This window comes from Pseudorca crassidens, chromosome 4 (assembly GCF_039906515.1).
Source record: "Pseudorca crassidens isolate mPseCra1 chromosome 4, mPseCra1.hap1, whole genome shotgun sequence".
Lineage (NCBI taxonomy): Eukaryota > Metazoa > Chordata > Mammalia > Artiodactyla > Delphinidae > Pseudorca > Pseudorca crassidens.
The window spans coordinates 33,704,386-33,720,532 of record NC_090299.1 but is presented as its reverse complement, the minus strand read 5'-3'; the positions used below and the strand labels follow the sequence as shown (position 1 = coordinate 33,720,532).

At 35.4% G+C, this 16,147-nt stretch overlaps 1 protein-coding gene across 1 annotated transcript in view; it reads left to right on the top strand.

Moving 5' to 3' along the window:
- The window catches only part of ARHGEF38 (Rho guanine nucleotide exchange factor 38), a 153,962-nt gene extending 138,427 nt beyond the window's left edge, over positions 1–15,535 (top strand). The window contains exons 11-14 of the mRNA XM_067735415.1: positions 4,805–4,948; positions 5,784–5,982; positions 6,127–6,386; positions 15,122–15,535. Of these exons, the coding sequence (XP_067591516.1) occupies positions 4,805–4,948; positions 5,784–5,982; positions 6,127–6,386; positions 15,122–15,307 (789 nt within the window). The 3' untranslated portion in view covers positions 15,308–15,535. The remainder of the gene's footprint in view (positions 1–4,804; positions 4,949–5,783; positions 5,983–6,126; positions 6,387–15,121) is intronic.
- Positions 15,536–16,147: the final 612 nt, after the last annotated feature.

Sequence of the window (16,147 nt, the reverse complement as noted above, 5' to 3'; positions counted from 1 at the left end):
TCTTCCCATTTAACCGTTTTTAAATGTTAACCATGACTGAGACATGGATCCAAAAATAAGGCCATCTCACTGTAATGACAGAAATAGGATATCAGTCAAACCAGTCTTTGTTTTGCTTTTGTTTTCCTCCAAAGAAGAGAAGCCTGATGTGTGTGTGTAAAAAAAAAAAAAAAAATATATATATATATATGTATAAATATATGTATATATCTTAGCTTTCCATTAGGGTATGATTTTAGAACTATTTTCTTTTTTTTTAAAGATTTATTTATTTATTTTTTGGCTGCCTTGGGTCTTAGTTGCAGCACACGGGATCTTCGCTGAGGCATACAGGATCTTTTGCTGCAGCGCGCGGGCTCTTTGTTGTGGTGCGTGGGCTTCTCTCTAGCTTGTGGCATGCGGGTTTTCTCTTCTGTAGTTGTGGCACGTGGGCTCTGTAGTTTGCGGCACGTGGGCTCTCTCGCTGAAGCACGCAGAGCTCAGTAGTTGTGGCGCGCGGGCTAGTTGCCCTGCGGCATGTGGGATTTTAGTTCCCTGACCAGGGATTGAACCCACATCCCCTGCATTGTAAAGCAGATTCTTTACACTGGACCACCAGGGAAGTCCTTATAATTATTTTCTGAAGAGGAAGAAAGATATTTACAACCTAATATCAATTTAAAAAAAATCAGCTTCGTTTCTTGGCCCTTCATTTCAAGTGTATTACTTATTATTCAGCTCGCGTGATATTTAATGGACATTTCAAGGAAAATTAATTGTCCCTACTTTACTTTTTATTGTATAGTTAATTAACTTTTAACTTATCATCTGAATTAAATTAAGTTGAATAAAGAGGTGCTACATTTACTTGGCTCAAAAGGAAGAACTATTTAAAAATAAGTAAGCAGTCCCACACTCATTCTGTGCCCAAACCCCTCCAACTCCTGCTCTCACCCCAACTGATATTAGTTCATTTTTATATACTTAGAGTTTCTTTGTGCCATTAAAAGTAAATGCAAATATATATTTTTATTTCCTACACAAACTAGCAAACTATAGTACATTCTGCAACTTGCTTTTAACATCCATGTTAGTACATAGAGAGCTTCCTCATTTCTTTTACAGCTGTATATTAGTCCACTGCATAGTTGTACAATAGTGTGTAATCAGCCTCCTATTTTTTTGGTAACAACTTTATTGAGATATAATTCACATACTATATGCTCCACCCATTTAAAATGTACAACTCAATGGTTTTTGTATATTCGTAAGAGTTGTGAAACCCATCACCACAATAAATTTTTAGAATATTGTCATCACCCCCAAAAGAAACTCTGTACCACTAGCAGTGACTCCATATTTCCCCCTAACCTCCCCAGTCCCAGACAACCACCAATCTACTTTCTGTCTCTACATATATGCTTATTCTGGACATGTGGCATAAATAGAATTATACAACATGTGGTTCTTTGTGAGTGTCTTCTTTCACTTAGCCTAATGTTTTCAAGTTCCATCCATGTTGCAGTGTGTTTCAGAACTTAATTCCTTTTATTGCCAAATAATATTACATTGTATGGATATGTCACATTTTATTTGTCCATTCATCAGTTGATGAACATTTAGGTTATTTCCACTTTTTGGCTATTATGAACAATGCTGCTATGAACATTCAAGTTCTTAGTGGATGTATGTTTCCATTTCTCTTGGGTATATACCTAGGAGTGGAATTGCTGGATCATATGGTAACTTTATGTTAACCTTTTGAATAAATGCCAGTCTGTTTTTCAAAGTGGCTGCACTATTTTACATTCTCAACAGCAATGATTGAGGGTTCCAATTTCCTCACATCTGTCTTTTTTATTATGGGTATCTTAGTGGGTATGAAGTGATATCTCATGTGGTTTTGATTTGCATTTCTCTTATCAGTCCCCTATTTTTAAACTTTTAAAGTTGAAGTGTAACTTAAAAGATTATATACAGTAAAATAAAAGAAGGAGCCTTAAAACACGCAGTCTTCAAAGGGACAAGGGGAAGGAGTAGCTATAGGAATGTGCAGAGAGAGCTAAGTGGAAAGGTTTACCTGACAGGATCTGTGACTATCAGTCAACACTACAGAAAGCAATAAATACTAAAGAAATTTATTGGGAAATAAATTTCCTTATCTCACTTTCCTCCCTTATTCTGATTTCCTGTGGGTGCTTCTCATTGCAAGAACCCATCTGGAAACCAGAGTGCAAGGAAGCTGTTGATACACTCTATACTGGTCAGCCTTCCAGAGCACAAAGCAGGATGGAAATGGAAAAAGAATAAATTTGAAAAGACAAACAAAAGATATTCAGCACACAAAGTGAATGCTGGTTAGAGTTCAGCAATACCACACTATGATTACTTTTTCTTTTATGTATAGCTTTTTTTGTTTTTCTTAAAGTTAATAATTGTGTTTGTCTTTTATCAGCTTAATTTTCATTTGCCTAACTTTATTTGCCAGTTTGACTGGATCACTTCTTAAGACATTCAGATGTGTGATATATTCTATTAATTGTGTCTTCTTGCGGAAATCTCTCGGAGAACTGGTTATCTTTTTTATCTCATAATTAACTGTAATCCTGGGATTACTTCATCATCATTCTGGGGAATCCCTTTGCCTCTCTTCTGTGTGGGATCTCACATTTCCTTATCCCATGTTGACCTTCTTTCTTGCTTTCTGCCTTTATTTGAGGGAGCAAATTTTTGAGTAGTTTCTTAAGAAAGGAAAATTGGGAGGTTAATATTTTGACACCTCAAATATCAGAAAATGTATTTATACTATCATCATATTTAATTGATAGTGTGTCTGGGTGTAAAATTTTAAGTTGTTCTTCCTGAATTTGAAAGCATTCCATTGTTCCATTGTCTTTTAGCTTCCACTGTTTCTGTTGAGAACTCTGGGTGCATTTTGGTTCTTGATTCTTTGTATGCACTTTCCCCACCCTATCCCATTCTAAAAGTTTATGGAATTTTCTTATTGTCTTCATCAGTCTGAAATTTAATGATGATGAACCTTGGTGTGTCAGATGCTTTGTGGGATCCTTTCAACCTGAAAATTTATGTCTTCCGCTTCTAGAAACTTTGAACATTTCATTGATGATTTTTCTCTCTTCCCTTTCTCTTTTCTCTCTTTCTGAAATTCCTGGGTTGTTCCTCTAATCTTGTATCTTTTTCCACTTATTTTCTGTCTCTTTATTGCTTTGCTCTACTTCCTAAGAAAATTTCCTACTTAATCTTCAAACCCATCTTTTGATTTATTATTATTTCTGTTCCCATGACTGTAATTTTTGAAAGTTCTTTTTGGCTTTCTTAAGATGAAAACAGGTTGCTTTTATTTTTATAAGGTTCTTTCTTTCTTGTTATAGTTATAACTTAGATGTCTGATATACTTGATCATTCACCACTGATAAAGAGTTGAGGACGAATTGGCAGCATTGAGCACCTAGATAGGCATTGAAAACTCTAAGCATCCACTACTGTGTAGAGCAATTTGACTGCAATTTCATTTGGGAACTCCTGATGATAGCACCATTAGGTCTTTCCTCTTAGACTGGTCAGAGTCTCTGGAGATGTCCCTTCAAGTTTTCTGCCTAAAAGGTAATGATTGACTGCTAGGCCTGGTTGGCAGGGTCTCTGGGTCCAGTCTATATCCACTCACTTAACTACCCTCTTTCTAACATGGGTCCCCCACCATTATTTGTGCCTAGTGTCCCCAGTCTAGATACTCTCTGATTTACCATTTGCAGAAAAGAAAACTTCATCTTCTGCTAAGGTAGGGAAGAAGCAATCACCAAGATTCACTGAAATGGAGAAAGAATCTGGGGATACAACTGCTTCAAAACAATTCCAGTTGTCTATATCTGCATAACAAATTACACCAACCATGGTGGTACGAAACAACCAATAGTCATTTCTTACTATTGTTTCTCATAGTTCTGGGATCAAGTAATCATTCTCAGTGTCTCAGTCAGATAATAGCTGGGGCTGAAGTGGTCACAAAGACTTTCTCAGGCCTCTAAGATTGGTGGTGGGAAGACAACAGAAGACTCAAACAGCTGGGGACTGGAATAGCTGGGGCCCCACAGACACCCACCCATCCCACCACCACCCCCACCACTCCCCACTCCATCTTTCAACATGGTCTTCTGATATGGTGGACACAGTGCAACTGGACTTCTTCCATAGCAACTAAAGTCTCCCTAAGGTGAGTGTCCCAAGAGAAACCAGCAGAAACTGATTGATCTTTTTTAGCCTAATCTTGAAAGTCAAACAGCATCACTTCCTTTATTCTATTTATTTCAACATTCTATTCATTGAGGCAATCATAAATTCCCACCCAATTTTGAGGGAAGGGGACATTGACTCCACCTCTTGATGGGAAACATATCAAAGAATTTGCTTATTTGTTTTAACCACCACAGGATCTTAACCAATGTTTCTTGTTTTAGCCTTTTTCTCCTTCCTACTGTACCACCCTACCACATTGGAGAGCACTATTGCCATCAATTACTGAGTCTTTCTTCCCAAAATTTTATTGCTATTGTAATTTTTTCTCTGCTGTTTCCTTTTATTTAAGCTTGAACTTAAAAAAACCCTTGTCATTTTTGTGGGATTTCTGGAGACAACAAATTAGATGGTTTTGATATAGGAGTTTTAATGTTGCCCTAATTTTTCACTGTGGAATATGGTATAATTTTTCACTGTTCATTTTTCACTGTTCAATTTTTCACAGATCTACTAAATTCAATACCTAATATGGTTAAGTATTTGTCTGGGAACGTTGTATTTCTACCTACAGTTACCACTGTTGGCTTCAAGCATCTCTGAAATTCAGAATCGAGTACTAGAAGAGGTTCAAAATCTGAATTTTGTGAAGGATAACAGTGCTACATTTATTGAGAGGAAACTTAGTTTTGAAAGGAAGAAGACTGTGCAAATTCTGGTGAGTTTGGTAGCATTCAGTAACAATGATGACTATCACTTTTTTGCCTTGATCAAATCATAATATATTATTTTCCATATCACTTATGTCATTCTAATATCCTATAGTTTACCTACTTATTATATGTAGAATTTCTTGTCTATTTCTAGCCTCTATACTATGAACTCCATAAGGTCATAGATTTTTTACCTGTTTTGTACATGATGTGTACAAAACAAGTGCCTAAATCGTGCCTGACACAAAGTAGGCACTCTATAAATATCTGTTGGATGAATGAACAGAATTTTATAGAGCAAAATCATTACAGTTCGAACCTTTCATTTTTCTCGATAAGGAATCCCAGTTTGCAGAGATGAAGTGGCTTTCTCAAAGTCACTTAGTAGCAGAGCTGGGACAGGGGCCAGGCCTCTTGACTCCTGCCTAATTTACTGATATTATTTCCTGGAAAAATACATGCACATGTACAATTTACTTAATTAAATATTATTTATCAAGTGCTTAATACACAAGTGATTGCCTACAGCATGGCAAAGAATTAAAAAATTGTTCAACATCAAAGAAGGATTAGAACCTCTGCCTTCGTATTCTCAGCTGAATTTTCTTTTTTCTCTACAACACTGCCCTCATGTGCTAACTAGAGAATCTTTCCCTGCATAACTCAGCTAAATACTTTCACATAATAACTTGATCTCTGCCTCAACATTGAAATAATCCTTAATCAATGTATGGCTTCAATAGTTAAAAAATCTCCAGAGAAGAAATATCTACCAATATTTATCTGTGTGGATTTTATTATACATCTATCTGAACCAAAAGCTCTCCTTACTTCTCCCAGCCGGAAGTGCCACGTCAGAATGACACTCACCGCTGCAAACTTCTATCCACGTACAGTACAGAGGAACTCTACCAAGCTAAGCGCAAGTGCAACGCTACACAAGAATATGACATCAATCTTCTGGAAGGGGAGTTGGTGGCTGTGATGGAACAGAAGGATCCGTTGGGGAGTACCAGCAGGTGGCTTGTTGACACAGGAAGTAAGTTTTTTTCATAAGAAGCAAAGAACTTCCACCTCTCTTCTAGTTGAGATTTTCCCAGGGGGCCTCTGTGTCCTTCTCTAACTGCAACTGTTTGGAAAGAGTTATAAATAACCATGTTTCTTCTTTCTATTTCCTATCCAGTTATAAAAGGATATGTGTATTCCTCCTTCCTAAAACCCTACAATCCAGCAAAAGTGCAGAAGGTGGACGCCGAGAACAGGTTCTGTGATGATGATTTTGATAACATCAGCCTCTTTGTGTCTTCACGACCAGCCAGTGACAGTGTCACAGGCACCCCAGAAGGTAGCATAAGTGATAGCAGCTCATCTCTTAGTGGAACGTGTGGGAAGTCTGAAACAAACGGTACTGATGTTGACAGTTTTCAAGAGGTAGATGAACAGGTAAGAATTTGAACCTGATGTAAAGACGCTTGGCTGATGGAATCATGAAAGATGTTCTATCTTACTGTGAGACTTGGTGGAAGTGTCAGCTTCTCTGCAGCACTTCTCTCTAGCACTTCCTCTCTGTGCACCTTTTTTGCAAGGAATTTAATTCTCTGAGCCTGTTTCCTCAAATGAAGAAAAGAGGACAATAATTCCTACTTTGCAGAGTTGATGTGTGGATATTAGAGATATTAGATATTAGAGATATTAGAGATAATTTTATATGTAAAGTACCCAGCACAGAGTAGGCACTGAATAAATAGTAGCTGTTACTACTTAGAGTGAAGTGAAGATCGTCTCTTTATACTTCCCCCGTGAGAGGAAAACAGCTCAATACTGAACAGATCACCGCCATCGGCAGCATGTGGAAAACTGACCGTAGTTCCTCTGAGAGCAGTATCTTCATTGCCCCATCTATGAATCAGTCATTTTTAATCTCTTGCATAATGACATATACTATTGACATATACTGAAACTTTTAAAAGCTACCTTTCTCTCACTTAACCAGTGCAAAAGCTATTGGCATAACCCTTTCCCAAAATGGTAAGTTAACTATAATATAGGGTTCCTTTTTGCTACCTCAGAAATGTTAATCCCCAAGTGGTGACGAACTAACTGGTTCCTTTTTTAAACTTGTTTTTTTTTCCTTAGTGGCCTTTTTTTTAAATCTGTATTGGGTCTTCGTTGCTGCCCGTGGGCTTTCTCTAGTTGTGGCGAGCAGGGGCTACTCTTCGTTGTGGTGCGCAGGCTTCTTATTGCGGGGGCTTGTTGCGGAGCACAGGCTCTAGGCACGCGGGCTTCAGTAGTTATGGCACATGGACTCAGTAGTTGTGGCTCACAGACTCTAGAGCACAGGCTCAGTAGTTGTGGTGCATGGGCTTGTGGGATCTTCCAGGGCTTGAACCCGTGTCCCCTGCATTGGTAGGCGGATTCTTAACCACTGAGCCACCAGGGAAGCCCCTAGTGGCTTTTTATTAATTAATTTTAACTTCTTTTTTAAAAATAAGGTTAATACATGTTCTTTGTGGAAAGTTAAAACAGTAGAAAGATATATGTAAATTAATAGTAAAGGTCTTTATTCTCTCCTCAGTCCTACTTTTCAGAGACAACATGCAGGTATATCTTTTCAGATATTGTATTTACATGAGTGAATTTATACTTAGACGAGTGGGAACATATATGTGGTACATAATTTTTTTCAGTTAACAATATATCTTAGATAAAACAGTACCTAAATATCTACCTTCTTCCTTAAAAATTCTGCATAGTATTTCATTATCTGGATACATCATAATTTATGTAACTATTACCATAATAATAGACATTCAGAATATTTTGAGGTTTTTAAAATTTCAAACAATATTTCAGGCCAGATCCTTGTTCATCTATTTTTATACACTTATATATGAGTATATCTGTAGGGCAAGTTCCTGAAAATACTGGAGTGTCAAAGGATATGTAAAGTCTTGATATACATTGCCATACCGCTCTTCAAAACTATTTTTATTCAACTTCTTTCAACAATACATTGATTGCTGTCCAATTCATGACTGATACATTAAAAAAGTTTTATTAAGTTCTTATTTACATACCATACAATTTATGCAATTTAAGTATACAATGCACTGACTTTTAGTATATTAACAGGGTTTTGCAACCATTACCTGAATCCAACTTTAGAACATTTCCTTCACCCTAAAAGATCCTTTGAACCCATTTGCAGCTCCTCCTCTTTCTCACTTTTAGCCCCAAGAAATCTTTAATCACTTTTTTCCTCCATAGATTTGCCTTCTTTGTATTTTTTGTATTAATGGAATCATACAACATGTGGTATTTTACAGCCAACTTCCTTCACTTAGCATGTTTTTTGAGATTCATCCGTGTTGTAGTATGTATATGTATTTTGTTGCTTTTCATTGCCTAATGAAAAGCAACATGAAAAGTATTTTACTCTATGAATATAGCATATTTTGTTTATCCATTCACCAACTGATGGACATCTGGGGTAATTTCTATTATGCATAATGCTGCTCTGAACATTTGTGTGTAAGTCTTTGTGTGAATTTCATTTTCTTGAGTAGATCCCTAGGAGTGGAATTGCTTATTGGTAAGATTAAGTTTTTAAAAAAACTGCTAAGCTGTTTTTCAAAGTGACTACCCCGTTGTATGTACCCAACAGCAATGTATGAGGATTGTGAATTGCAGTTTCTCCACATCCTTGCCTTATTGTCTGTCTTTTTTATCACAGCCATCTTAATGGAAGTGAAGTGGTGTCTCATTGTAGTTTTGATTTACATTTCCCTAATGACTAATGCTATTGAGTATTTTTCATGTTCTTATTGGCCATTCCTGCATCTCCTTTGGTGAAAGGTCTTTTCAAATACTTGCCCATTTAAAAAATTGGGCCATTTCCCTTCTTATTATACAGTTTTAAGAATTCTTTATATACTCTGCATAGAGTTCTTTATCAGATATATAATTTGCAAGTACTTTGTCCCAGTCACTACTGATTCTAAACTCATTTATACATTACTATGTGTTCTTACCACTTTTCTGTCTTGAAGTTTCAAAAACCCTGTTTTTCTATTACTCATTCACTCTCTTAGTTTATTCAGAGTTTCTATAAGACAATATAATGTTATAATACCAACTGATAAATGAATTTTTATCAGTGAAATCTATATACTTGATTAAATGTCCTGGCTAGCTTTTAATAACTTCTAGATTACTAAGATAACTTTCTAAGTTATCTTAATAACCTAGGACAGACACTGGAGGACCAAATTTGTGAAGATGACCTAAAGCTGGCTTGATGTTGAGTTCTAGTTTTTACTTGGCTTTACAGGGACTTTTGGATTAAGCACCTCACTTAGGCTCTTTCAGCATGAACTGTATAGTCTAAAATTGCATCTAGTGCCTACTAGCTGCTACTGCAGAGTAATTGTCTTTGAGTAAACCTATTATGTATCATGAGAATTAGATCCATTAGAAGTTTCCATTGCTGAGAGGAAAAGTAATGAGATAATTTTCTTTTGCCCAAAACAGAAAGTATATTAATGATATCTCTCCATAAAGTGCTACTTGTTTTCTTTCTCCTCTGAGTTTCGAACCAATTCAAAACAGACCCTGGTGTCAGGGATATAAATCTAAACATTATTACAAATATAGCTGGATTAGAAAATGCAGCTTGGATCTGCGGCCACATAGAATCCCCTATACCTTTGCTTTGAGTTGAAATAACGCAACCCAAATTGCAGGTCTCTTCTGATCAAATAATAATGGCATGATCTGTATTAGTTTTCTATGCTGCATAACAAATTGTCACAAACTAAGTAGCTTAAAACAACATAAATTTATTATCTCACCGTTTCCATGGTCAGAAGTACAGGCAACAGCTTAGCTGGGTGCTCTGCTTGGAATCTCAGAGAACTGAAATCTAGACGTTTGCTTGGCTGTGCCTCTTTCTGAAAACCAGGGCTGTCTTCCAAGCTCATGGTTGTTGGCAAAACTTAGTTCCTTGTTCCAGTAGGAACAAGGTCTCCATTTTCTTGCTGGCTATCAACCTAGGACCACTGTCAACACTCAGAGGCTGTGCTCAGATCCTTGCCACGTGGCTGTCCCTATAGGCAGTTCACGACATGGCTGTTGGCTTGCTCAAGGCCAGCAGGAGAGCATCTCTCTGATTTCAAATCTTTCCCTTCAGAGGTGACTGGACTCTCTTTTAAAGGACTCACCTGATTATGTCAGGCCCACTCAGGATAGTGTTCATCTAACTCAAAGTCAACTTATTAGGGACCTTATTAGGCACCATTGTAAGATCCCTTTACCTTTACCATGAAATGTAACCTAATCACAAGAGTGAAATCCCATCATATTCACAGAGGGGATTATACAGAACAAGTTCAGCAGGAGGTGGTAATCTTGGGGTTCTCCTTAGAATTCTGCCTACCACAGTATGTAAGATGCCTTGTTTGGCAAGCAGGATGTTGGACTAATGTGATAATCTTTGGTACCTCTTGAAGAGGACCAAGTTTAATAATGGCTAAAACCAAGTTTTAGAGGGAAGTAATGGCTGAGAATCAGTGCTCTTTTCTTTTTTCACATAAATAATACTGAGAACATAATTTTTGACATCAAAAAAGTTGTTTTGCACTAATTCTAGATTCATTGTCCGGTCCCTCCTCTATACATTTTTCAGCTGCTTATGATGATAATGCTATATATCTAGTGTGTCATTATTTTTAAAGTGCTTCAAAAGTCAGCAGGCTGTAACATATTTAAGTAGTCATTAAATGATGCTTTAGAGAGCTATTTATTGACATGAAAAGATTTTAAAATATATTTTGAAGTGAAAAAGCAGGTTGCAAAAATTATGTGTACAATAATTACATGTTTATTACCACTTTAGGTAGGTAGGTAGATAGAAAGAAAAGTGGAAGAAGAAAAGGAAGAAAGGATAAAAGAAAAACAAGGTATTAATAAAAATTAGTAAATTTCTTTGTGTTTACCTTTATTTAAAATTGTTTTTTACAAAAATTACTTGTGTAATAACAATTCATAATTGTTAACTAAAGAACAAGAAAGCTTGCTCCTGGTGGGTAAGAGAGAAGAACGAGCATTTTTCATGCCATATAACTATCTTGGCTTCCTGAGCTAATATAATACTGTAAATGCTGGTTTTGTAGCTTTTTAGTTTTGGAAAGAAAGATTAAAATACATTATGATTTTTGTTGTTGCTAACTGGAGAACTGGGATGAAATCAATAAAATGAAATTCAGTGAAGAGAGGTAATGTGGCTCACTAAGGGAGAATAATTAAATGCACAAATATAGCATAAGGAAATGCTGAACTGGCAATGGTACCACAAGGAAAGAGCTGGTGGTTATGAACAGTAGGTAATAAATTGGGTATGAGTCAATAATACAGTAATACAGAGTGTTATTTAAAAAGAGTAAATGCTGTGGAGAACTGGGTTGTAGTCATAAAATATTGTCCATAAAATGTGTCAGAGCTTTACAGATTGCAAAGAAGCAACTAATAAAATATATTTTCATAAATGCCAAGGTTTGGAAAAAAAGGATTAGATGATTATGTCTTAAATTTACAGAATTTTAATGTGTCTGGACCAAAACATAATAACACTGAAAGTCCAAAAGCCTAGAACAATTGAAATATTTTTTTAAAAAAGAGAGAAAACCTTTAGCTCTTAAATCCATAACAGATTGAAAACTTCTAACCTGTAGTCAAACGTGATCGACTACCATTTCTTTAAAAGCAGACTTACTTCCATTTTGAGTATCTATCTTAAGTGGAAGCACAAACATATATAAAAACCGAAAAATCCTCATCCTAAATTAATTTTGGACTATGACCATCTAAAATATTGAAAGTATATATTATAATTTTGTAATTTAAGTTTACAATTTTATGAGAATCTATATTGAGTGTTTAAAATATAAGCTTTGCCATAATTTCATACCAAATAGATGTAGGTGGAAGATTTTATATTGCCCTTGAGAGTATATATGCCAAATTGAAAGACCACCACAAATATTTAGGAATCATATATTAGCAGGTAATTTGACCTGCTAAAAAATCTATAGCTGCACTGATAAAGTATATACATTATGTATAAAAATTGCAAAAGATGGCTAGCAACTGCTAATGTGGGCTCTTAAGATTATTTCAGAAGCTGTGTTATGATACATGATATTCCTGAAAGCTTTTGCAAACCAAATCCTCCACTCTGTTCTTGTGAATATATTCAATGTCTTCACTTTCTAAACAACAAAACATATTAGAGATTCCAGTCCCTTTCCACAAGAATACACTCTGCACATCCTTGCTAGAACAAGAGTTTGGTTCCTAAAGTACTATGAGAAATGGACCAAGCACAGGATTTGGAGTTAGAAGATATGGTCCTAGCAGTACCAACTAGCTCTATGATTATGAGCTTGTTACTTCTTTAAGTCACAGCTCACAGGGTTGTTGAGGATAAAGCACATTTGACATGTAAACTGTTATGAGAGTTATAAAAGGTGGTCATTATTGCTACCACTCCATTGCTCAAGAATTTATGGCATCTCCCTTTTTGTTTTCTCTTTACTTTTTAAAATTACAAAATAACCCATGTCCACCAATCTGTCTTGTATGTATCTTGTATGACACAAGATGATCTCTTGAATGTTCTTGTATGATATCCAAGCCCTTCAGCCTTACTTTCAAATCAAATCAACATATATTTGAATTCCTACTGTACACCAGATGTGGTCAATGGAAGTTGAAATGTGGTTCCTCTCTCTGAGGTGGAGCTCATGCTAGAGCTGATGAGATGATATATAAGTCAGTGGTATCAGAATACCATCAAAAGCTAAATAGTTCAAGATCTAAAGAATAGCTTACACTGTACCTATATAGTTGACCCTTGAACAACTCGGGGGTGAGGTGTGCTGACCCCCTGGGCAGCTGAAAATCTACAAAAAATTTTGACTCCTCCAAAACCTAACTACTAATAGCCTACTGTTGACCAGAAGCCTTACTGATAATATAAATTCTTGATTAACATATATATTGTATGTTTATGTATTATATATACATACAAGAAAGTAAGCTAGAAAAAAAGATTAAGAAAATCATAAGGAAAAGGATACATTTACAGTACTGTACTGTATTTATAGATACTCTAAGTTTATGTCATCTGTTTACAAAATGAATCATTTAATACCCACTTCAATATTGTATTATATGATACAAAACACTGTAGATGTTAAATGTATTGCTAACACTAGACATCAGAAATGAAAAAATAATATGAAAAAGCAATTCATATTTATTTACAGGTATAATGATTCATGCATTGAAAACAAAGCAGCAGCAATAGGATTGCTTTATGGTAGCCTAGTGTAATCAATATGATTGCTTCATGGTAGGCTAGTCTATACACTAATGACTGAATCATTATCAAATTTTTATGGCATACAGTATTATAGCCATATTCCTAGTACAATATTGGAAACATTGTTTACTTTAAAAAAAACACTTACCTGTGATGATAGGCTGATACGCAGTCTCTCCAATTATGAGGAAGAGGCATACTGAACAGTAATATAATTCTTTGAAAGCAAAGTTATAAAACAGTAAGAAAACGAACACATTTTTTTATGTTAAATATCACTCATCTTATGCCTATGCAAGTAAGGGTAGACTAGTTACTATATATATTTTAAGCACTCATGACATACCTTACTTTTTCTTAATTTTTTGGATATTTCTAAGCTATGTGGTTCATCTGTGAGTTTTTTCAAATAGTTGCAAATCTCTCCAAATTTTTCCAATAATTTACTGAAAAAAAGCTGCTTATAAGTGGACCCACTCAGTTGGGTGTTGTCCAGGGGTCAACTGTAGTCCCCCCTCCACATTACCCAGTCTCTTTCCTGCTCAATGGAGTCACCTTATTTCTCATAATTTCCTTTTTATATTGACCTTCAATTTTGAGAAAGTTAATCTGCTTGCCTTTCCCATATACTGTTTCCATGTATTCATCTCTGTACCTTTGAATAAGACATATCCACCCCTTTATCAACTTTGTCACCTGTAAAAGGTTACTTCTTCCAAAACACAGCTCACAATTAGCTGATATATATATATCACCTGCATTTGTAGGGCGTTTTTTGTTTTGTTTTTTTGTTTTTGCATGTGCTCCTTTTTATTGGCATTTGTTTTGCCTAGCTGGGTTATAAGTTCTCTGATAACATAATATCTGGTTATTAATAGATACTTAATAACTTCTAATTAAATAAATGAATGAATAAATGTTGTTAGTTGATTGCTAAATTTTATACCATAACCGAACATTTTTATTAACAGTCTTATGATTTTAGTGGAGGAGGGACTAGTCACTTATTTAGAGGCTTCCTATGCATCTAATAATTATGAAGTACTCTTTTGAGGTTAAAGAAAAATTCTTTTGACTGAAATATATTTTATTAGTCTCTCTAGGTCACTCAAATAATTTAAAATTATAAATTTAATACATTGTCATTATAAAAGTTTATAAAATGAGTTAACAAATAAAAATGAAAATCACCTCTAATTCTACTACTCAAAGAAAACCATCTAACAATATTAGACACATATTGCACATCTGATTCTGTATCTTTTGGGTGGGGGCGCTGAGCACTTTATCATAAGAATTTTCCTGTGTTATTAGTCTCAGAAAACACTATTTTTATGACTACAAATTTCCTTAATGTAAGTATCTAGAATTTAATTTTTGCTGAACCTTTAGTGTTATTCCAACTTCCCTCCCACTTTTCACCTTATAAGTAAGTCGGTATTGCAGTAACATTATTATGCAATAGTCTGTGCCAATGTTTCTATTTCATAGAAGAGACTCTTAGAGCTATTTCTGAATCAAAAAGAGTTAACATTTAAAAAATCTAATAGAAAGTGCCAAATTGCCTTCAAGAATGGACAGTTTAGACTCCTCCCAACAGAACAGTAAGAATGGAAATTTCACTCTATTTTCATCTTGGGCCATACTTTAGCAAAATAAATCCAACAAAGGAGTTGGGGAGTGACTTTGGAAAAATAAGAAAACTTCAGCATTTCTTCTAAAAGCTTGGAAGTCTTTATTATGTTTGTCTAAATTTTTAGGCTCTGCTTCTAATAATGTCATTTGCTTCTGTGTCTAGATTTTCTATGCAGTTCATGCCTTTCAGGCACGGAGTGACCATGAACTCAGCCTTCAGGAATACCAAAGAGTTCATATACTTAGATTTTGTGACCTAAGTGGCAACAAAGAGTGGTGGTTAGCTGAAGTTCAAGGGCAGAAGGGCTATGTTCCAGCTAACTACCTTGGGAAGATGACTTATGCTTAAGAAAATAAGCCTTTGACTTTTATCTTCTGGCAAGTTGTTGACTGACTACCTCATAAAACCGACATTACAAAATGTTGACCTAGAAATCAAGAAACCTCCAAACTACATGAACTGATACCATACCAGGTTTTAAGGAAGACTGTACTTCCAAACAAGATTATTTCAAAATGTATTATGAAGAATACATGTTGAAGGAAACACTAAACAAACAAATAGCAAAACAGTCAAAGCTCCAACTATCAACTACTTAAAAGTGATCTTCTGAAAGGGTAAATGTATTCTTTATCGTCATGAAAGGTTGGATTTAAGGACAAGGTTTTTTCAATTTACTGTATTTTATTTTTCTGTATTATATATTTTGCCTTCAATGTTTTTGTTTTTCATATTCTCTCTTTTGCACACGCATGCACATATATACATACACACAAATATATACCATATACATTACATGGTTTACACACATATATGTGTACTATATGGTATAGATTATATACACATATGCATGAACCAGGGAGTGTACTAAAGAGACATAAGAATAGAAATTGCATACTTAATTAACAGTCAACTAGAAGTCTGATATGGACCCTCTATTTTCTTTTTTTGGCCACACGGCACACCACAGGGCATGTGGGATCTTAGCTCCCCAACCAGGGATCAAACCCGCGCCCCTGCATTGGAAGCGTGGAGTCTTAACCACTGAACCACCAGGGAAGTCCCTGGACCCTCTCTTTAATGTAAGTTTCGAACTTAAAAAAAAAAAAAAGAAACTTGAATAACATAATAGTGATAACATTTACTGAATGCATACCACGTGCCGGACACTGTTATAAACACTTTATA